The 22122-nt window shown below is 50.8% G+C and overlaps 1 protein-coding gene across 1 annotated transcript in view; it reads right to left on the reverse strand.

Moving 5' to 3' along the window:
* The window catches only part of ITPKB (inositol-trisphosphate 3-kinase B), a 70285-nt gene extending 48505 nt beyond the window's left edge, over positions 1–21780 (reverse strand). Inside the window, exons 1-2 of the mRNA XM_055725523.1 lie at positions 21367–21780; positions 18756–19839 (exon numbers count right to left, since the gene is read on the reverse strand). Coding sequence (XP_055581498.1) covers positions 18756–19676 — 921 coding nt within the window. The 5' untranslated portion in view covers positions 19677–19839; positions 21367–21780. The remainder of the gene's footprint in view (positions 1–18755; positions 19840–21366) is intronic.
* Positions 21781–22122: the final 342 nt, after the last annotated feature.

Here is a 22122-nt window from a genome sequence, read left to right on the forward strand (position 1 = left end):
AGTGCTTTTGCAGGCAGAGGAAATGCGCAGCATGAGAATGAGCAGCCTGCAGTAAAGGACTCAGTGAAAGAGTTCAGTTACGACTAACCAGATGCAAGCACTGAGAGCGTCTGCCCATTGTCACTCTCACTAGATTAAAACTGTTCTCTTCCACAGTGGAGACCGCTGAGCAAGCTCAGGTAGCACCAGGGACTCACAACCTCCATGAGCAAACTGCCACTTCTTGCTGCAGAGAGACACATTCACAACTTTTCCTGCAAATAACCACAAGACCCAGCCACAGTCAAACCGTGTGCCTGCTCCTGCTGCCCATCCTTTGGGGATGCTTTCTGCCAAGGACGTGGCTGTGCACGTTAATTGCACAGAGAGTTTTAAAGATGAGGCAAGGGACCTGCAGACCTAATTTTGGAGACGGGGATGAGCTCGGGGACTGGGACAGGGAAGGAGAGTAGGGCTGCAGCGAGCCAGCTGGGGCGGCCAAAGGACACCCCCAATGCAGACGCGCTCCAGATCCATGCCCTGCTCAGACCATCCACACCAGCCCAGTCCATGTGTGAGGGATCCCATGAAATAACTGCGTGCGCCTGGCTTTCCCTTGGCATGTCCCATGGGTGTCCTTACAGAGATGCTGTGTTATTCTTTCCTAACTGGTTCTCTCACTGGGGAAGAGAAATCATCTCTCCTTCAGGACAGCTGGCAAGGTGGTATGGGACAAAGGGCACCATCAGGGACTGGGGACCTCTCTTCCCTGCCATGCTGATGCCTCCCAGTGCGTGTTAAAGCAAAGTAAGCCCCACACCACTGGCACAGGCAGCCGGGAGTCCCATCCTGGTGAAGGCAGCCTGCAGAGCAGAGTTACTATCAGGTGAGGGTCTGGATTAACCCTGCAGCCCCTTCCATAGTGAAGCAGAGAGGATGGGGTCAGCAGCATGAATGGGGCAGCCCCCTGAAACTGCATCACATCTCCTTGCTCTTCCTTAAGACTCTTGAGAATGATTTATGATACAAACTGGAGACATCTAAGGAACTACAGCCTGCTCCAGCATCATGGCCCAATTTTTCAGGGTTTGAGGTGCAGAGGAATTTCGTGCAGAAGGTATGAGACATGAACATCCCAGCCAGGTATGTGCTGGTGTCCACACGTGCACCTAATGTGCACAAGCCCTGTGCCTGGGTGCATACCTCCAGCATGCACATGCACGGATGAAGCATGAATGCACCCAGCTAGATAATATGAGATTGTTTGTATTCATTTACTATAACATTTTGTCCTCGGGACTGCAATTCATCTCACCTATTTTTAGACATGTTCAGTGTAGATGACTGCATCTATACTAGTTCACTCCATTTACAGTCACGGCGCTGCTCGGCCACAGCTCTTCTCGTGCTGTGCAGGCAGGTCACATACGCTGTGCTCTGCAGGGGCCCGCTTCTCCCCACAAAGGGAGGCTGGCTCAGATTTAGCTATTTGCCACAAATCCCACCCCAGGCATCACTAAGTGCCTTTAAAATCTTCTTACCCGAGCTCTCCTCACTTTCCCCTGCCTTTCTATGTTAGCCTTCCATGATGCTTTTTTCCACTACCTGCAACTTTTCACACAATTCTTCCCTCCAGTTTCCTCCTTTTCCACCCGCTGATCAGCTTTTGCCCACAGTTCCTCCTGGACTTCCCATTCTGCCTCCACCCCACAGCACCTCCTCCTGCTCAGGCCCTGCTGTCACCCACAAGCCGACACAGCAGCGGCTCCATCAACCTCCGCATCCGTCCTCGCGGGACCCAGCTCTGCCCGCTCCTGTGCCCCACTTCGGGGCACCCACTCGCTTCCCCTCACCTCCACCCCCGCCACCACTGTGCCCCCACACCTGCGTGGGGCTGCCCCACACCTGCACGGGGCTGTCCCCACACCTGCACTGGGCAGGTCCCCGCGTCTCCCCCGTCCCGTGCCGCCCCAGCCCCACACCCACGCAGGCTCACCCCATGCAGCTGCACGCCGCCATCCCGGCTCTGCCTGGCCTCTTCTGGGCGCTGCTTTGCTCTGTGCAGAGAGAGAAGCCGCAGGGACGTGTGCGATTTACACGTGGCTAAAGCAGATTCCCAGATGGCTTCGCAGCTTCCCTTGTATTCTCTTTAGTCTTCCTGGCCTCCGGGTCATTTCCTTTTCCCACCTGCCTTTCCCCTTTGCTCCCTTCCTGTCCGTCTTATCTCTCTCTCCTGACCCTGCTCTCCCACGCCATGCCGCTCCCTCCCCACAGCCGCCCCATCCCGCTCCCCACGGGCACCCATGCAGCCCCTTGCCCTCCCCACACTCACGGCATCATCTCCACTTTGTAGTTTGAACCGGCCTTTGCCCAGCTGCAACGTGAGTGTCGCAAGCGGAGGACAGCTGAAAAGACAATCAGCAAAAAGCTGGGGAGCGTCTGCAGCTGAACTTGACAAAATCCTGGAGAAAATACAGTCAGAAAAGTCGTGCTCTAGTTCCAGCTGGAACATGTGACGGGATCGAAAACCCTTTGTATGCCTCTGTGAGAACAGCTAAAGGAAAAAAAGGAAATGGTGACATGATGAGACAGCAAAGAGGGAAAATGTGGGACTAAGAAGAGGAAAGAGAAAAAGGAAAAAAAGAAAACAGGAAAAACCAGGTAGATTCTTAGAGGCATTTCGCATGCTTTTTTAAAAGTTGCACTTCCTTTGAATTATCTCTGCTGGAGATATTTTCAACCCAGCTCCGCTTCCCTTGAAAGATCAATCTGGCATGCATTCACTTCTCGGATGAGCTTGCAAAACATGAAAGAAGCTGCAAGTGTCACCAAGATGTAGGACCAGCCTTAGTTCTGAGACTGAGAACTGTGCATCTTCCTCCTCAACAGCAAAACGGTGTCTTATCTTCTCCCTCCCTCCCTCCCTCCTCACCTACCCCGACCTCCCCATAAAAGCAAGTTTATTTTTCTTCTAAATGGCATGCTAGGCATTTCAAAATTACATAGGGTCCTGATCATGTCGAGAGATTAACTCATCTGGAATCTGATCCAAGGTCACCAAGGGCAAGACTTCTGACCCCCTGGTGCACATCACGTACATCATCAAAAAGAAATGTTCTGTTTGCTTACAGACACAGCAGTGGTAGATATTAAGTCCCCTTGGCATGAACAACAGCCCTGATCTAGGAAGAGAAACTGCAGTAATTTCAAAATTGTTGACTGCACTTTCACAAAATGTACTCAAACCACTTTTTCCATTGATCTGACGACTCTGGTTACTCAAACAGCTCCTCAGCCTACTTCCTGTTCTGTGGGAGAGCTCAGCAGCCCTGCTAAGAAACAGAGAAAAAAACCCCAAATTCTGACTTTATTTTGAGGCCATCAGAAATAGCTCTGGTGGATGGTTCCTATTCTTGTTCCAAAAATGTATTTGTAACTTTTCTCCCATCGGAGGGCATGGCAATCTGACCTGTCCCTTTCCCTGAGATGCTGGTTCAGCACGGTTGGCGAGCTGAGCCCATGCACTGCTGCCAGCATGATCCTCAGCTCTGAGCAGAAGAGACCTGCTGTAGGAAGAGAGGGGAAATTCAGTCGCTGTGCCACGTTATTGCTGGTCTGCCGGTGCTATGCTTTCCAAAGGATCCCGGACGGAGCCAGCTGGGAGGGGGATTTTGCAATGCGGGCAGCTCTCCATGGTCTAGCCATTTATGTAAACAATGCACTAACCCAGCCCATGTGTGTTTTGTGTTATTCTTACTCTGGATCAGATTTATCCATCGTGCAAGCCCACCAGACAGAGTTGATTTGGCCCAGTCTCATTCCAGTCTTACAACTGAAATGATGCGAAGTTCTAGAGCGCTGATTCTTCATAAAAATGAGAGGGAAGCGTAGTTCAAGGAGCCAGCGAGCACTGTTTGCTGGCTCTGGTTCCTGCAGTAGCAAAAGAAGACAGCAAGGGACCAGCAGACAGCAGCAAATAAACACTTTCCAGTGAGATCAGCTGGAACTGCTGCTGCAAAATCAGCCACTGAACCTACACCTGGAGTCTCCGCTGCTTTTCCAAAAACCGCAGGACAGTGTCAAGATTAATGGTGAAATCTGTGGTTTTTCATTACCCACTATGAAAATTATGTCTTAGGGATTTGAAGGGATTAGCAGGTATTTTCTGAAGTATTTGATCTTTGGAGAATTTATTCTCAAAAATTCTAACACTAGCTGTGCTGCTTTACAGACGTTAAGTGCCATCACATTGTTAGTGCTTCCTGGGCCAAAGCTTGTTTCTCAAATCCCCACTCCATTCAGTAAACTCCGACACCAAGTAATAACATTCAGTATGTGTGTTGTAATGTGTTACGTTACAGCTGGCCACACTGTCTCTACTGACTTGCAATTTAATTCCCGAGCAAGTAACTTAATTGCATAGTATATGGAAAATGTTGGTGTTATGCAAGCCTCTGTTTTCTGACAATAGCCAGTAAAGCTGCTTTCCTCCCTTAATTTTATACCCTGGAAATACTGTAATTCTGTTTGTTACACCAACAGTAGTTTTAGCTAGTTTTCCAAAGGCAGCCGCTCTCCAGAAGACCATCTGCATATTGTATACGATTTGGAAAACTGCCCTCCGGGTGCGATTACAGCTGAGATGGAGCACCTGAGGAAAGCATGCAGCCCACCAACTGGGAATGGGATACACCCAACACCCCTGCCTTTGCTTTGGGGATTAATTCGCTTTAAACATGTAATAGCTGTAAGGACACGCTAAAAAAAGAGTATCTTTGCCTCCTTCCCCTTGGGGAAGCAAAGATACATCCCTATGAGCTGGAAAGGAGAAAAGTGAACACTGCAGGATCTCTAATTCAAGAGGCAAACTGGAGAACATGCCAGTGGATCCGATGAGAGTAAACTGAAATCCAAATACCTTTAGAGCCACTAGAGAACACTTAGCATCACTTCACACAGCACCTCTGCACCATTCAATGACAAGGTGGTTTAGGACAGTTCAACAGCCCTGCCTGGCATTTTACAAGCACTGTCAGAGCCTAAGATTCCTTTTCAAAAGATGTGTACGAACTTCCACAGGACATTGTCCAAATGCAATTGTTCAGTTGGGAAGTTGACATTTTTGCTAAAATCTTACGATCTGCACTAAAGTGCTGGCCAGGAGGCTCTGTGCTGCCTCCCCACTTCAAGGTCACCATAGTCAGAGCCGTTTTCCCACCTCCTGGCAGCTGCCTGTGTCAAAGATCTCTGAATCACCTCTATCTGTCGAAAAAGGGATTAGTTCTCAAATTGTGTTCTACATAAAAAAATTGACAGGGAAGCAGCGTGAGCCTCTGTCTGCAGTTCGTGTGGTCCTTGTTCTCCGGTGACTGCCTGTGTCTCTACCTGCGTCCCCACCTCCAGATTTTGCCTGGGAGACGGGTTTGAATTTCGGTGGAGAGTCGAATGCCACTGGCTGTCCCAGGCCTCACGAGATTTCACTTCAGTTGTGTATGGGCTTTTTTTTCGGCTGGGGCAGGGAAGGAGGGCTGGCATTCTCTGTTTGTTACAGGAAAGCCGAATCAGCTTACAAGCTCTGCCCTTCTGGCCTTTCTTTCCATTCAGCCCATTTCTCAACGGAGAGAACCAGCTATTTCAATAGTCTGTTTGCTCACTCCTGAAGCTTTAGCATGAGCTCTGCCTTGTTCTCACAGGCCCCAGATCTTGCAGTCAGGTGGCTGAGACTCTGAGCTTTCATTTTAAAAAGAAAGTACATTTCTAGCCTTCGGGCTTGCAGAGAAAAGACTGAAAAATTGTCCTGAGCATGAGTTAAAGGCAACTAGGAAAACAAGCAAACCAACCCCGCACTTCCAAAAAACCTCTGAAACATTTGGTGGTTCTTAAAGCAATCCTCACTGTTTTGGGGAGAGCTTGAGTTGGCAGTGTTTTAACAGTAAATCATGGTCAAGGGTGCTGCAGAGCATGCTGGCCTCAGTGCCTCGTCCCGCTGCAGGCACTAAACATCCCCCACTGCAGGGGGATGCAGAGTCACTGCAGAGAGCGGCAGAGCTGTCCCGGCTCCCATCACTGCCAGGGCACAGCCAGCTCCATTGCTCAGCCACTGCCAGCCTCTTGCCTCTACGCACCTCGATGATAAAAAATTCCATATCCTGTCCACAGCATAAGATCCACCCTCCAGTGCTACCAAGATTGCAGTGGACCAGAAGAATGTTTACAAACCTTCCTACTGCAGGTAAAACCCAAGACCTTCCCACAAATGGAAAAGGTCTTTCCTATGGCCTCTGCCCAAGAGGGGCTGCTGCAAAAAAGTTTGCCGTCCGACATCACAGCATCTTTGTTCTCCTTCTTTTGTGCCCAAACCCTCCCAAGGCACAGAGGGAAGGGGCTCAGCAGCCAGCCAAGGTAGATCTCAGCAAAGGAGGCTCTGCTCCAGATGCCAAGGGATGGATTCAGCGGAGGAAATGGCACATCACGTCCCAAGCAAGCAGGAAACACAGCAGGGAACAGTAAACTCATCGATGGCTCATCGTATAATAGATGTGCCTATTCCTTCCCCTCTGCCCTGGGAAACTGCAGCATGTTTTGGCTACAGTAAAGTAATTACTAGCTGTTTGCTCGTTTCCCTTTAATGAATCAGTTGAATGAGACTAGCGTGAGTGTCAGGGGAGTGAAAGTCTGCCATTCAGCTGTCTGCAAACTCTTGACTTCTCTGAAGATTTCTAGATCAGATTTCAGGGCCCCAGGAGTTTGGGTTATTTTTCTAAATGAGGTTCGACGTTGCATCTTCCGGAGAAGCTGCCAGTTATCTACAAAACCTACAGCTCTTATTCATTTGATACCACAGGTTTCAGTTTGAATCACAGCAATGTGTGGTTGACCTCAGATTAAACTAAAATACTTGCTCCATGGCATTAGACTTAAAGGGTGGCCAGCACGGGAGCTGGATGGAGCACGGCTTTTTTTACACCAGAGCTCAACCAACAAACTAGGGGAGAGGAGATGTTCAGGTTGGGCTGGACACAGCTAAAATCGTGGGGCTGTGGAAGGAAAACTCAAAATGTCTCATCTGGAGCCAAAGCAAAAGGAGGTGTTTCATTTCAGGTTATGTAAGCTCTAAAAAACCTTTTCTCTTTTCTTCTTTCAATGTGTTTTAGCGGTGAGGTCAACTTTTAAGTGAAAAACGCCATTCTGAATCAAATCTACATTTCAAATGCTTGCAAAACATAAACAAACCATTCCCAAAATGAAACAGTTCATTCTCAAAGTGTCAGAATGACATGCATTGCTATTTTTAACATCCCTCCCTCTTCCCCCACCTCTGTATTTTTTTCTAGGCCAAAACTATTCAGAAAATGTGTCTGAATTTGTGAATCATTTTGACTCCCCCTCCCCCTTGACATTTGCTGGAAAACCTACTCTCTGCCAAAAAACTGTTCTTCCAGCTCCAGCCAAGCTCCTACAATCTTCTGTCCTGCCAGGCTTTGTTTGGATGGGGCTGGGGGTCTGACTGCCTTGGGGACAAAGCAGAGACGGTCCAGAGGAAGAGCGGACCAGGAGGGCAAACCCCAGCATCTCTCTGGGCAGCGACGGGCTCTGCGGCACAGAGCAGCCCAACCCTTCACTGTGGCTGCCCTGAAAAAGGCCCGAGCCACCCTCTCCCGAGACCAAACGGGGAGTCGGGCTCTGACAGAAGCCACCATACATACAGCTCCTCACTGGGCTGCAGCTTCCAGATTATCAGGGGAACGCTTCGAGTTTTGGTTCTCTTGGAAAAATCTTGCATTCAATGCCAGGCCCCGGAAGGTTAAGGGGGGCGTACCATGGGGGCTCAGAGCTGCCTCCTATCAAGTTTTCAGAAATTTTGGCTTTGGCCTCAATGGGAACATGACAGATCTGAGGCTTGCAGTGCAATATAGAGGCTTGATTCTTCGCAGCCTGCCAATTTATAGAACAATTTATGCCTTTGCAACGCGAGTGTAAATGTTACTGCTCTCATTTGTGAGTGTTTCGCTCCTAGCCTGAAACTTTTAGCATGTGGAAAACTTGGATCTCTTTCCCTCAGTCTTCACGTCCAACCTATCTGTAAGCCTTGCAGATATTTTCAGAATAACATCCCTAACAGAGTCTTTCCAACCTACCTACCTGACTACAATTCACCTCCAGGGCTCATCACCTTATATCTCAATTTACATCTCAATAGCCCTTCCTCAGCAAAGATCCACCAAACCCATTACTCAAAGATAGTTTTTCACATCTGTTGTTTGCCCACCCCCCCCCATCCCCTGCAGCTCTCTCAGCCTCCCCACCTTGACTCCTCCTCCTGAGGTGCAAGTCTAAGCTACTTGGCTTTTCTTTCAAGGCTGTGATTTATTCTGTTCCCATCACTTCTTATTTCAGTGCTGAAAGGTCAACTCCTGCGTACGCTCAAGCATGAGATCAGACTATATTAAACAGGCTCCTCTGAGCTTTCTCCCTTCTGGGAAGGGTTCCCATCCACATGAACAAACCTGAGATCTGGAACTGCTTTTAAGCTGCCGAAAAGCTCAAAGACCAAATATCAGAGCTGGTCAGGCTGTACAATACAGGGACAGACAAGAACAGACAATCGTGCTACCTCTGCATCCCTCTCACTACCAGCCCACAACGTGACAGTCACTTGTGACCACCTGGACTTCCACGCTGCCTTCCTTGGCTTGAAAAAGCCATTCTAGCCATGAAGGGTAACATGAGAAAACAGAGAAGAGAGGCCAAGTCTTTTCTCCTCAGGAAGAGACACAGATCAGGGGCTGCTAATGGTGGAGGAGCCGAGCGACAGTCCTGGCTTCAGACCATTTGTTTTAACCAGCTGTGCAAGGGGGCTTCTACAAGAGCCAGATGACATTAGCTGCTCCCTCCTCTGAGAATGGGTCTGGTTCATATCAGAGCCGCTTTTCCAAAAATTTATCTTGAATGTATGAGCTTTACACAGATTTTTTTTTTTTCAGTGGTGGTACATCTTGCTCAAATACTGCGACACACACTGTTTGTGTGTGAAGGTGGGAATGTGACATCCGACAAGGCAATTCTGTTTGCTTTGCAGAAAGATCAAGGTTAGTTCCCACTCTGCTACAAGTACGGAAGGGAAACACAGGATTTGTCAAGCAGAGATAGATAAACTGGATCGGGAACATATTATATATAAATTCCTAGGAGAATGTTACAACAATGGAGCTGGGAGAGCACACTTGTCTGGGTTTTTTCAAACAATGGCCTTCACATATTCTTTTAAAATACAACAGTAATTCAGGTGGATAGAGATAAGACAGAGTTCTAAAATCTCTTTCCTTTGTTTCCTTTCTGGACGCCCTGGTCTCCACCCCAGTAAGACATTCTTACCACAAAACCCCAGGGTGAAGGGCTGTCAGCTCTAAGTAAATATGGCTCTGAGGGAATAATAGTTAACATGCTCTTTCCAAAGCCGCTTGGCAATTACGTTTCTAAATGCCTCCTACTTCTGTGACCACACGCCTTGCTTTCAAGGTGTATCTATAAACGGCAGCCGGAGGCTGCCCTAAGCAGCAGGAATGGGGGCTGCTGCATGGAGGTGCAGCTGTGTATCAGTCCCTGGCAAGAGCAGGATGAGACGGTGGGACGTGGGAGGCCAGCACAGTGCCAGCAAGCAGTGTCCAGCTCTCCTCCTTGTGCTGCCATGACAGGCATCTACCTGAGCAGCGCACACCTGCTGCTACCCCGTGTTCCCATCTGCAACAGCACCCAGAGGTGGCAATACCACCCTGGGGCCTTTCATGGTCACTTTGTGTGGGTACTGAGGGCAGCACCAGGTACTGGGTGATGTTGAACTGGCCTTGATGGATCTACGCTGATGCTATGGATTAAAAAAATGAATTGGGCTCCATTTCAGGGTTCAAAGAAATGTTTGAACTTATGGGCACTGGTTCAGGCTCATCGCTAATTATATCTCAGGCTCAGCCTTTTAAACTAGTTCTGTAGTCCTCAGTAAGGGCCACTTCGCAGTCCTTACTTGAGCTCCTTGCCAATCTGTTGTTGGATTTTCCACTTGACATTATTAAGGGATTAAGTTGTTTGTCTCATCATCTTTTATCTGTCTTGCTGAGTTTCCTACAAACAGACTTTAGCCAGAACAGAGAAGACAGGAGGAAAAAAAACCCCTAGCACTTTCAAGATATAATCACGAATTGGGATTTGTCGTTATTATTGTTTAAATTTATTAATTTGGATGTGTAAACTTTGCTGACTCCTTTAATCTGGAATGTATTAAAGAAAGCATTAGGTATTACAACATGTCATTGGATTATACTGTCCTGATTCAGCTACAGCTGTGGAAGAAATATATAACAGGAGATCCTGCAGGGTTATACATTTTAGACTTAGATCATCAATTGCCATAGAGAAGATAAAAACAAATGTAGCTGAGCCTGGAAAGAATGCTGCTAAAACTGGAGAAACATTTAATGTGAGAAGCCTAGGGGTGCAATAACTTTGCCTGTAACTTAACAAAACCCACCCACATAAAACATACCAAGAGAGATTGCAGATTGGACTCTCTGATCTGCAGTCTGCCAAAAAAGCAAACCTGACTTTTCTCCCCTTCCTACAGATGCAGGTTTGAATGGTCCCTGCAGAGTGTTAAATATATATTACCCATAATAGCAACCAGATTACATTTGGACGTGCTGCTAACTCTCCCCCAGCTGCTCTGTACCTCGCTTGCAGTGGGAGGATGCCCCTGGATATCTAACGGGGCTTGTGGCTGCCAGCAGAGCAATTCCTACGGTCCGCATGGTCAGGAGCCTGCTCACCCCCCCCTCGCCCTGCCCCTCCTTGGCACCCTGGTCTTCTCTCTTTTGAGGGGTGCACACGGGCTCACTCAACCATTGTATTTAACTACCCATTTAACGAAAATGTTCTGAATGCGTTTAACTCAATGGGATAAAAGCTATTCCCACGCCTCCCCAGAATGCCTTCGAAGTAGGGCTGCAACCAACAAGACTCAGCAGTGAGCTGACGGCCAGGCTCCGCTCCTGCCCTTTTCCTGAGCAGCAGGGTCTGGAGATTGTTTAGCGAGGAACGAGAAAAAAACACCCAACCCTAAAATGCACTTTCCGAAAAGTCACCCTGCAGATGCTTCCATTTATAAAATTCCTGTCCCCAAAGGCTCTGAAGCACTGTACCTATCAACAGGCAAAACCCCTGTGGCGACCGCATCTCTGGTTCATTAATTCAGTTTAACGGTTGGATTTACAAGATGTAACTGGATACATGTAGGGGAGAGCAAGGCAAAAAACGATCAAGGACCAAAACTGCAGCATGCTCCTGCTGGCTTCAGCGGAGATACAACAGCTTTTATCAGCATTTTATCTGACCCTAACAAAAGGAGCGAATTGTTTAGCAAAGGAAGAGGGTTCTTTGATTCTATCTTGCTGCAGACAATTGCCCAAGCAAGGGCAAAGGGACAGGAAGCGAAGGGGGAGGAGAAGGAGGTGATGCTGAAGGTAGGTGCTGCCTTGTTTAGCCCTCTGCTAACTTCCACTCCGTGCCAGGTTTCTGACACCCCTTCTGCAAACGCTGATGGTGGGAGAGGGCTGGACCTGCTCCCTGGCATAGCCATCCCACCAGGACTCTGTGCTGGCTGTTCCTGGTGTTGATATATTGGTCTTAATTCAGGCAAAGCCCAAAGCATTCAGGTTGAAGGGAGTTTTGTAACAGTGAAGGCTGCAGGCTGAGACCTCCCTTTGCTTCACACAGTCCAAACCTATTTTCCAGAATCTCCAACTACAAGACTTAAAGTCAAGGATGACAGCCCAGAAGCCAAGGATGAAACCCTAGGCAAAACTCTCATCAATTTGGCAAAGTCCACATGACAGCAACCCCAGGTGCCGACCTCTCCGCAAATCAAATGTGTGAAGCAAAGAGCAATGAGACAACCGAATCCTGTCCTTTGACTCAAACTCATTAAAATGTCTGCCAGAATGTCGCTCCAGAGCCCATATACGTCTTTCAGGGAGAAAGAGGGATGCTTTACTATTACTTAAAACCGCAACAGTGCTGAATGCTAATGCAGTTCCTGTTGTGTACTGCTGATCAGATAATACACTGTACTGCTTACAAGAACTTGTAAATGCTAAGCCCTTGTTGTTTTACCCCCTAGTTCTCCCTCCAAAAGCAATCCTTGTGCTTTGGCTAGCAATAAATCTTAGATCTGAAAGGAAGAACTGAATTCCTTCTACTAGGCTGTCTCTTTTTCCACATCGTTAATGAAAAGAATGTTCTTTACTATAAAAAACTCACTTCTTTCTTCTCATAGTGAAATGTATGATAACACTGAAATAAATATTGTGAGAGGGAAAAGGCTAATATGGGTCTTAGCAGCTTGAAGCAGTTTCAGACTCCAATATTACCTGTCTTTGAGAAACTAAGCTCAGAAACCGCCAACACTCAGTCCATGCAACCCGCGGCTGACTACAGCAGTGAGGATCTCCACAGGCACACAGCTGTGACAGCAGCTCCGTGGTGGTGAACTCCCACCGTGGCTGGGAAAGAAGAAGCTGCTATCTATGTTTTCCAAAAAGCTTTCACCAATTCTGAGCACATTTGTGCCACATACACCCAGACTGAAACCTGCAGCTGCAGACCCTGAGCTCCTGAACATACCCATGCCAAATCACACGCTGAGAGGCACTGCTCGGTGATGACCCCTGTTACAGAGCACATCACACATTTTGCTGCCTGAACACTGATTTAAAAGCCAAATCAGAGGCACTTGCTTTTGAAGCTGGTACACCTCAGACTGGAGCAGCTTCCTGACCTGCTTGCAGCCGTTGTGCAGGCTATGCACGGTCTGGCTTTTTATGTGTATGAATAAGAATGAAGTTCCAATAAAATTTATAGAAGACATTTGTGAGTACTTTAGAAACAGATACCTTTGTCTTAAGCACACTCCTAGGCTCATCCTCAAGATCCCATCAGAGTCAACAGAGAAGAAAGGTACCTTAGAAGATTTATCCCTTTTATTCCATAGAAGGGTCCTCTCAAGCAACCCAGTAAGTATGGAAGCCCACCTTCCCTGAGAAGTCACATTTGAGACTAGGGATTGGGCTGTGAAGTTACTCTGTGATTTGAAAGTGTTAACATTTAGTTTTTGCTGTCTGTTAAATATTAACATATCTGTCTTGGAAAGCTTGGCTGGGCTTCATTGGAAGAAAATTGATCAAATTTACTGCACAAATTTATTTACTGGTATAAACAAAATAATCTCTTAACGATTACAGAAGACTAATCTTAGCTGAAGTGACATTCCACATCATACACAGATGCCATTATTTCTCTAATGAGTTAGAACAGATTTACATGTAAAGAAAACAGTAGCTCGGCACTGTCTTTCAGTCGTCGCACGGCATGCGAGAGCTCAGCACTGTGCTAATATTTTCTTCACATGCAAATCTGTCCTAACACATTATAGAAATAATATGGAAAACATGAGACAGGTGCTGACTATGGTTTGATTGGGTTTTGTCATTGCAAGGCTCTAAAAAGGTAAAGACAAAACCGTAAAGTTTCCGCCGATCTGGGAACTTCACTCTGCAGACATTCAGCGTAACAGCCCAAGGGTCCAACCAGCCAAGGGTCCTGGCATCCCGCGATTCCCATCAGAAGGGGAGGAAACCTGGCTGTTTCCAGAGCTGAGGAGCCTAAGTATGATGGGCCTAATGTTTGTTCTTCCTGCATCTCAGAAATGCTTTGGGGTTTTTTCCACGTTTTATGAATGCTTTCAGTGTGAAATTGTTTGAGAAGCAAAATATGCAAGAGACAGCAGCTGTGCTAGCAACTATGTCCCTCTATGAAAAGGATCTGCTACATGCCATGTAATTCCTACGCTGTCAATCATGTAGAATGTGAGCAAAGAAGAAAACCTTCCCAATGAGCTTAAAAGTGCTGATAAAAATGGACTCGAAATAGCACCATTTGTCTCTCATCAGGTTATGGCAGCATCTCCACTCAGCCTCCGTGGGTGGGAGACCATAAAAAAGCTACTTATTCCTCGAGAAGGCCACATGAGTAGGTAGAAGATAAGCTACAGAATAGGGAGTGCTGGAGTGCACAGCTTCCATCCACAAAGAACCTGAAGCTCTGCCCAGCCCACCGGGCAGCTGGGGGTCCTGGTCTCACCCCAGCAGACAAGGCACACTGTGCTGCCAGGCGTGCTGTGCGTGGTGTTCTGAGAACAGAAACACAGAGCTGTCCACCTCATTCTCCTCTTCCTCCTAGTCTTCCCACAGCAAGGCTGAAGGAGGCTCCATGCTCTGGCAGCTTACCCGGTGTGCTAAGCACCTTCCCTGGTCAGTGATATGCGTTACTAGAAAACAGCCGCTGTTCAGAGCAAACAAGCAGGGCTCCAACACGCTAGACACCGTATTGATACGAAATCAGTGATACCACACACAAGCTCATAAGCTTAGAAGCTTTTAAGACAAGCGTGGTGGGGGGAAGGAGTGAAATACATAAACACAGTCAGCATAAAGACACACATTCACGGGGCTTGCATGCATCACCATAGCCGTGCGGTCATGGTTTGTGTTACATGGAGACTTCCTGATCACAGTGACAGCTAGAAAAGGGAATGAAAGCGTATTTAATTTGATTGATTTTTATAGGAACAAATCAGGAGCACTGCTGTCAGCTTGTGCCTTGGAACATCTCTAAGAGAAATAAGCAAGGGTCCCACAGGCCCTTGGCTGACACTAACCCTATCTAAACTTGGCTCCTTTCAGAAACGCATTACAGCCATTGTGAGTCAAACAAATAAATGAATTTAAAAATCGCCTGTCAGCAGCAATGTCCTTAGCTTTTTCCAAAGGCTCTTGCCATTTTGCACAGGTTAATGGAAGTCTCTTACTCCGAGCAAGCTGCTCTGCCTGCTGAAAGGAGCCGAGGTCTCACAATGCACCGAGAGCCGCTTGGTGACCGTTCTGCCCTGTGTCCTTGCGTTTCCACAGTGGCTGTGGGGAAGCCAGGAAGAGGAACACTGCAGTGCCTTGCACTGCTTTTCCAGGAGTGTGGGGGTTTTCCCCTTGACAAGTCATTTTCTGTAGTACCTACTTGCACAATTTCTGCCTTTCCCCCTACTTGTCTGTTGCTTTGTCTCTAGTTGTGGAGGAATTGACAAACTAGGGGATTTAGGCCAATGATGATGACTCACTGTAGTGACCAGCATTGGAATATCGTCCTGTTAAGGGGCGCAGCCAGCACCCAAGACTGAGGCCAAGCCTCCTGCTGCTGAGTACACCTTGGTCTACCAGCTCTGCCTTGGGAAGAGCAAACAGAGTCCCCCAGGAACAGTAAAATTCAGACTCGTATTTTCCCACTGAAGTCAATGGGAGTCACAGCTAGAACAGGGCTTATTTTGGGTGTGAAATCCCTTTTAGGAGCCAGGCCACTGTCTTGGGCTACCTGTGCCACGGAGCACCTTCTCACTCCCCTACACACCCAGCCTGTGTGATTAGCCAGGAGGGGAGAAATCCTCCCTCAACATGAGACACACCGTGATGGAGACAGGCGCCTTCCAACGCCGCTGCATCCCCCTGGCTTGGGCAGTGGGTGAGCGGAGATTCCTTCCCCAAACTGCCCGTGTCACTGTCACGGAGGGCGTGCAGCGAGCACTGCCCTGCGGCATTGTCAGACTGCAGTGTCCCCATCCCAACATGCTGCCTGGACAGGCTGTCCCTCCCACACAGCCCAAGAAGGGTAATCACTCAAGTGTCTTTGAAACCTTGTAAGCATCAATAAACAAGTGTGGGGTTTCTTCAGCAGCAGCTCACAGCCCGGGGAAGCCACAGCTGCAAAAGCCCTTATGTGGAGGTTTAATCAGACCTTAAGTGGACTTGCAATTGCAGTGGCAAAATGTCAGGTTGCTTTTACTGTCACTGCGCTTCACAAGTCTGCTATAATCATGGCAGCGTCACTGTTTCCCAGTCCTGCACAGCCCACTGGGCACCAGAGCACTCCAGGGACAGGCAATGCACTGAGTAAACTGTTTCAATAAACAAAGGCAGAGCCCTTATCAACCACGGAGCTGCTCCAGGTCACGGTGTCCAAAAATGTGGCCACAATACCTTCCTCCCTTTCACTAGGCAACATCATTTTCTTACTGGCTAATTTGTAGGCCCAACCACAAATGAAATTTCCTACCTGCAGTACAAATGGGAGGACCAGTCCTTGCCAGCTGGAGGGATCTGCCCGATTCCAGGGGACACCGGGAGGAACTACAATAGACAGCCGGACATCCCCAACAGATTCGCTAAGCCAGACAGCCTCCAGAAAGGAAGGGCAGAAGCACGCCTGCTCTTTATCAAATCTGTAAACATGCTATGCGAGACGTACAGTGCAGACCGCGTCTGCGGCAAGAACTGCTTTCCTGTTGCTCATCATTACCTCTCCTCCAGGTACAACAGCCCTCCCCTGCAGCAGCAGCACCCGGCACAGACAGGCAGGGCTCTCTGCCTGCCCCGCATTTACCAACTCAACCCAGAGACATGATGTTGGTTTCTGTCAGCCAAGGTCTCCCAGGATTTATTTTGACGGAACAGCACGAGTGGTGGAGAGAGCTTCTCACACATTCTCCCTCATTACATAAACTAATTTCCAGAACGTGTGCGTTGTTAAAAGGAAATAGTGAGTCCATGAAAACAAATGAGTGTGCAACCTGAGACTGCTTCAGTAGCTGCCTTCTGCTGTCATTGTGGATTTAAAAGATGTTGCCAACTGGTACACAAAGTTGGGTGTTTTTTGTATGAATCAGCTTTGAATTACTGGGCATTTGCGCACAATCCTGCTGAGAAGTTGACTATAACCTGCCAAAGCCAGTGATCAGCCCTGCACGGGACCCATGGAGCCCAGTGGAAAGTATCACTGTAAATTAGCCCAGCCGCTCCTGCTGAGGCAACTCCAGCACTGAAACACAAAATCAAGTTGCACCTCTCAGGCTGCCTGATGCGTTTTGGACCAGCTCTTCATGTCGTTCAGCTTGAAGTAGTCCCACTGAGCCCAGCAGTTACTCTGATCTTAGCCCTGATCTGAGCTCGCTCTGATCCAGGCCTTTTTGGCAATACAGACGAGCCTTGCCTGTTTGCTGCTGAGCCACTGGCCTGGCTGAGCTCGCCAGAGGCCACGGGAGGCTGTGCACAGTCAGCTTGAGGCTCCAGGAAGCCTTCCACAAAGGCATCAGGCATGATTTTGCCCATCAGCGAACCGTTTTTCAGCAGCAAATCAGCGGGATCTGGCACTAGGAACAGTGATTAGTACAGAGAATAGAGCAGAGATTACTACAGCTCATGCACATAAAACTAGCAGAATTTAATCAGCAGAGGGACCGCAGCAGCTCCCAAAGGGAGCAAGTTGATTCATCAGTCGAGAGCCCCAAAATACAAAACTGTCTGCAAATATGTTGAGCCACAGACTCGTAACTTCATTAATTGTGCTTTTGCTCAACTGCTTCTCCATCCTGAGCAGGACAGAACCTGAGTTCTTCAAACAGGACAAAACAAGTATCAAAGCAAGCAAAGAGAGTTATTTCAGCCTGCTGAGTGTTTTACAAACCACGGTCTGTCACTCTTCATAAGTTTTATACCTTCACTTTACTTAGATGTTTCCCTGCACTGGTCTTCCTCATGTCATTGAGCTTAGCAAAAGTTTAATGTGTCTACGGAAAGTTAAACACAGTGAACCACATCACTGAAAGTTGATGGGCCTTTACCAAACTCTTTAAAATTAAGGAGCCACTGGCTTGCCCTGCATTTTTCAGGGTTTGTCAGTGTGAGGCTCAAATCAATGTAATGTTTCACAGCCAGAGGATGGGAGAGTCTGTGTGGTCAGAGAACATCCTGATGGGCATGCTGCACTGGGGTAAAGTAGTTTAAAGCCCTCTGAATAAATGGTGTGACAGCTCAGAGCAAAGCATGCTCTGTGTGGAGCGTTCAGACATGTAACGAACTCCCCAAGTGACGCAAGAAATCCCGTGAGTGCCTGATTTTGGAGAGTGCCTCAAAGCCCTCCTCTTCGAGATCTTTCTGCTCTAAGGGCAGGCGACACTGATGCTTTCTCTCACCTGAAGCCTCCTAACCAGTCCTGCCACAAACAAAGATCCAGAAACAAATGAACTTAATATAAATAACTAATAAAAATATGCTTACTTAAAATACAGGATACCCCACAAGCAAGGAGTTTTATTCAAAAGGGGAATTACCAGAAGTTCTAGAGATTTTTGCTTCCATGGGAAAGGCGCAGACGCTATGGTAATGGGCATCAGTATAAATTTTAACAAGACAGTTGGCCCACGTGGTTTCGACCCCAAGGAGGAAATAAATTCTCCCTTAGGCTCATGTAAATCATGGGAAACCTCCAGCACCCAGGGGAGCTATGTTGAGGGAAAGCTGAGGCTCATAACCACATGTCGGCAGAAGACTGCAGACCATGGTACGTGTTAAGCATGCTGGTGGGCAGCTTGCAGCCCCAGGGAAGTTCCGCAAGGACTGTGAACAGCGGGATGGGTACTGCTGCTCTCTCCTGCCAGTAGGGCATTTTCAGACTAGGAACAGGGATAAGTTTTTCATGCAAGGAAAAGCAAGGACTGCCAAGTAAATGGAAAGTTTCTCTGCAGACCTCTGCTGCGACAGACCTCTGCCCTTCCGCTGCAGCTGTGCCTTGGAGTGGGGATGCTGCCAGCCCTCGCCCCACCTCCCCAGGGCTGGTGCAAGACTTACCACTCGGGGCTTCTGCTGGTCGAGAGTCTGCAGGAAGGCTGGTGTCTGGTCCAGCGTGCGCTCGGGGTCGCTGGAGATGTCCTCCTCGGACTCCTCCCAGGATGAGGAGAAGCCAGTGGAAGAGGCTGAGGATGAAGACAGCTTCCGGACAGGCAAGCTGCCGGGGGGCACGGCACCCGCCTCCTCCTCTGGGCCCCCCAGGTCCGTGACGATGACAGCGGGGATGCTCCCGCCAACAGCTGGGCACTGGCCCTCAAGTCCTGCGGGGGCCACCACCACCTCGCCTCGCAGTGGTGCAGGTCCTGATGGCTCCAGGGGGCTGCTGCCCTCTGCCAGCATCACAGCTGGGACCACCATCACCACTGGTGTCCCCGAGGGCTCTGCAGTGCTCGGCCAGACCTGCACCCCGCCAGCATCAGGGGCCTCACTTTCCCTGTAGTCTCGCAGCCAGGGTCCAGTTCCAAGTCCCACCGCTGGCGCCGTGGGGCTCACAGGACGGGGCCGGGATGGCCGGGGGCTCCGCGGCGGCTGGATGGCAGAGCTGTGCGCCTGGATGTGTGCCTCGAAGAGCCCCACTTTTTGGTTCACCTGGACATTGTGCAGTTCCCGCTGAAGTTGCCGTGCCATGGGGAGTCCTGGCTGCCCCTCTTCACCCCGGCTGCCCCGCCGTCCCCTAGGGCTGCCCGGTGGCCGCAGAGGCTCCTCAAGCGGTGGGAAGAGGAAAGCGGAGCCATGGCGTGGGGAGCGGGGCGGCACAGGGGCTGGGCTGAAGACAGGGAGCGGGCAGCAGCTGCCGGGTGTCTCTGGGCCCCTGGGCAGCACTTGTCCGGGAGAAGGCGGCGTCTTGCTCCTGCCGCTTGTCACCTCGCTGTTGCTATTCATCATCACCAAGCTATTGAGCGCATAGCAGTACACGGCCATAGTAGTCAGCCGGGGCGCACAGTGGGGCCGCCACCGCTGCCGCCTCAGCGCTCAGGCTCCGCGGGGCTGCCGAGAGTCTCTCCACGCTGGGACCAGCAGCATCGCCAGGAGGCAGCAGGGGAGCTGGGCTGGCCCCGGACCGCAGCTCCATAAAATGGGACAGCTGGGGAGAGAGAGAAGGACAAGTGGTGAGAGTAGCTCTGTGTCCTGCCTAAGCTCACCCTGCGGCTGTGCACACAGCTGGCTGGCTCTCCCCTTCCCGTGTGCCCCCCCACCAGTCCCTACACACACCTGCATGCATCCCCAGCATGCCACCCCTGGGGACATGGCCAAGCCTAGTCGTCAGAAGGGTCTGAGCCAAGGGGAAATCAGGTTTGGGGCCGTTTCCCCTCTTTCCTGCCTTCCCTGCCCCCTCTCCGGGTTGCCTGTTGATGCAGCCACAACGGCAGTGTCCGAGAGGACACACAGTCAGCAACTGTTCCTGCAGCAGAACTGCAGAGTTATCGTCAACTAGTGTGAGCTGAAAGTCGGCAGCTTTCAAGTTTTGGCCCCAAAAGCTGTCATTTTCTGAAGGAAGGAAAAAGCTCTAAACGGCTTGAATTTGCCACCTTCCAGTTTGTCACCTATGACTGAGATCAAGTCTCAGGCATAGATTTCTGTTCCGTGATAAACATGAAGGCTCGCTGCCTGCAGGTTTGTATGGTATGGGACCACGTCTCCACCACTCCCCTAACTTACCATGCGCAACAAAGGCTTTGCACATCTTCACACGTGCCCTGCCTAAATGTGCCTCCCCCGTGTAGCATCTGCCTTCTGGGGCACTGAACACTGCAATTGCCTCCAAGTCACTGCCCAGATCCCACATAGAGATGTGTGGTGGTGTTTGCCCTGGTGTGTGTGTGCGTGTGTACGTGTGTGAGAGAGACTGCTTTTGTCGGTGGCTGCGCCCCTCTGTACTTCAGCGTGCTTTCCTTCATGTCAGTTTGCTCCGTGTGCCACTGGAGCTGCAATCCCCATGCCATGCTGGGGCATGGGAACCTGCGCAAACACACTGCCTACATGAGTGTGCAGGGTTGTTTATGCACGTGTGTGCTAACCCTGGCTACGGGTGTACATGTCTTTGGAAGCATCTGTGTGCGATGCTGTCAGTGATAGTCTTATGTGTCTCCCCTCCCTGTGAGACTCCTGGCTGGCAAATGGCCACAGCTCTAAGCACAGTCCCCAGCGACTTCGTGAAGAAAAGGCTCCCCATCCCTTCAGGCACTGCTTGGAGGCACCATGAGGCTCAGCTGAGCCCGGGTGTAGCAGGCACCCACCCTTTGCAGGGACCCCCGGCTCCCAGCGCTCTGGCTCGGGTCCGACCACGGCACCGGCACGAGGTGCTTGGCCAGATTTTGGGTGCGGGACGGCCCGCTGGGGCCGGGGCAGGCGCGGGGTGGGGGCCGGGGCAGGCTGCGGGACGGCCCGCTGGGGGCCGGGGCAGGTGCGGGCTGGGGGCCGGGGCAGGCTGCGGGGCGGCCCGCTGGGCGCCGCGGCAGCACCCTGCCCCTTTGCCTGCCCCCACCTCGCCTCTTCCCCGCCGCAGGGCCCCGCCGGCCCCGCGCACCGCCAGCCGCGGCCCCCGGCGCGGCTGCTCGGGGGGGACCCCGGCGGAGGGGGCGGCCGCGTCCCCCCACCCGCCGCCGCTTACCTGGGAGCAGGATCCGCGCCGCCCTCAGTGCGCGCTGCCCGGCTGTGCCCGCCGGCGCCGGCGGCCGCAGGGCGCTGCAGAAACCATCTCGGCGGGCGCGCTGCGGCCGGGAGCCCCGCTCGCTGCGCGGGCTCCCGCGGGTTCCTCGCCCCGCGGTGGAGCGGGGGGCGCCGAGCGCTGCCCCTCCGCGCTTCGGCGGCCGAGGCTGCGCGGGCGGCTCCGCGCTTCGGACACCGGGCAGCTCCGCGCCGCGGCCCCGGCGCCCGCTCCCCGTGCGGCTGGAAAGGCGGAGAGAGGAGGAGGAGGAGGCGGCGGAGGAGGAGAGGGAGAGGAGCGGCGAGGAGGAGGAGAGCGGAGGGAGGGGGTAGGAGAGCAGGAAGGAAGTTGTGAGCCTGTCTGGGGTTGAACTCAGCGGAACAAGTTTCTTTTTTTTTTTTTTTTTTTTTTTTCTTGCTCGGCGCTGCTCGGCTGGAGGGAAATACTGAAGAAAAAAAAAAGTTTCCATTGTTAACTAAGAAAAAAAAAACCCACCACCGCCGCGTTTTGGCCGCTGTGGGTTAAAGATACACGAGCCATTTTCCACCCCCGAGCAGCTCCGCGCCGAGCCCCGGCACCGCTGTCAAAGCCGCGGGCGCCCGGGGCGGGGGGACACCCCCCGCATCCCCGCCCCTCCGCCTGCCACCCCGGGCCAGGCGGCCGCGGCGGGGGGTGCCTGCACCCCGGGAGCGCGGAGCTAAAGGCCCCCCGCGTCCCCAT

The sequence above is a fragment of the Falco cherrug genome, chromosome 13 (assembly GCF_023634085.1).
Source record: "Falco cherrug isolate bFalChe1 chromosome 13, bFalChe1.pri, whole genome shotgun sequence".
In the NCBI taxonomy this organism is placed as follows: domain Eukaryota; kingdom Metazoa; phylum Chordata; class Aves; order Falconiformes; family Falconidae; genus Falco; species Falco cherrug.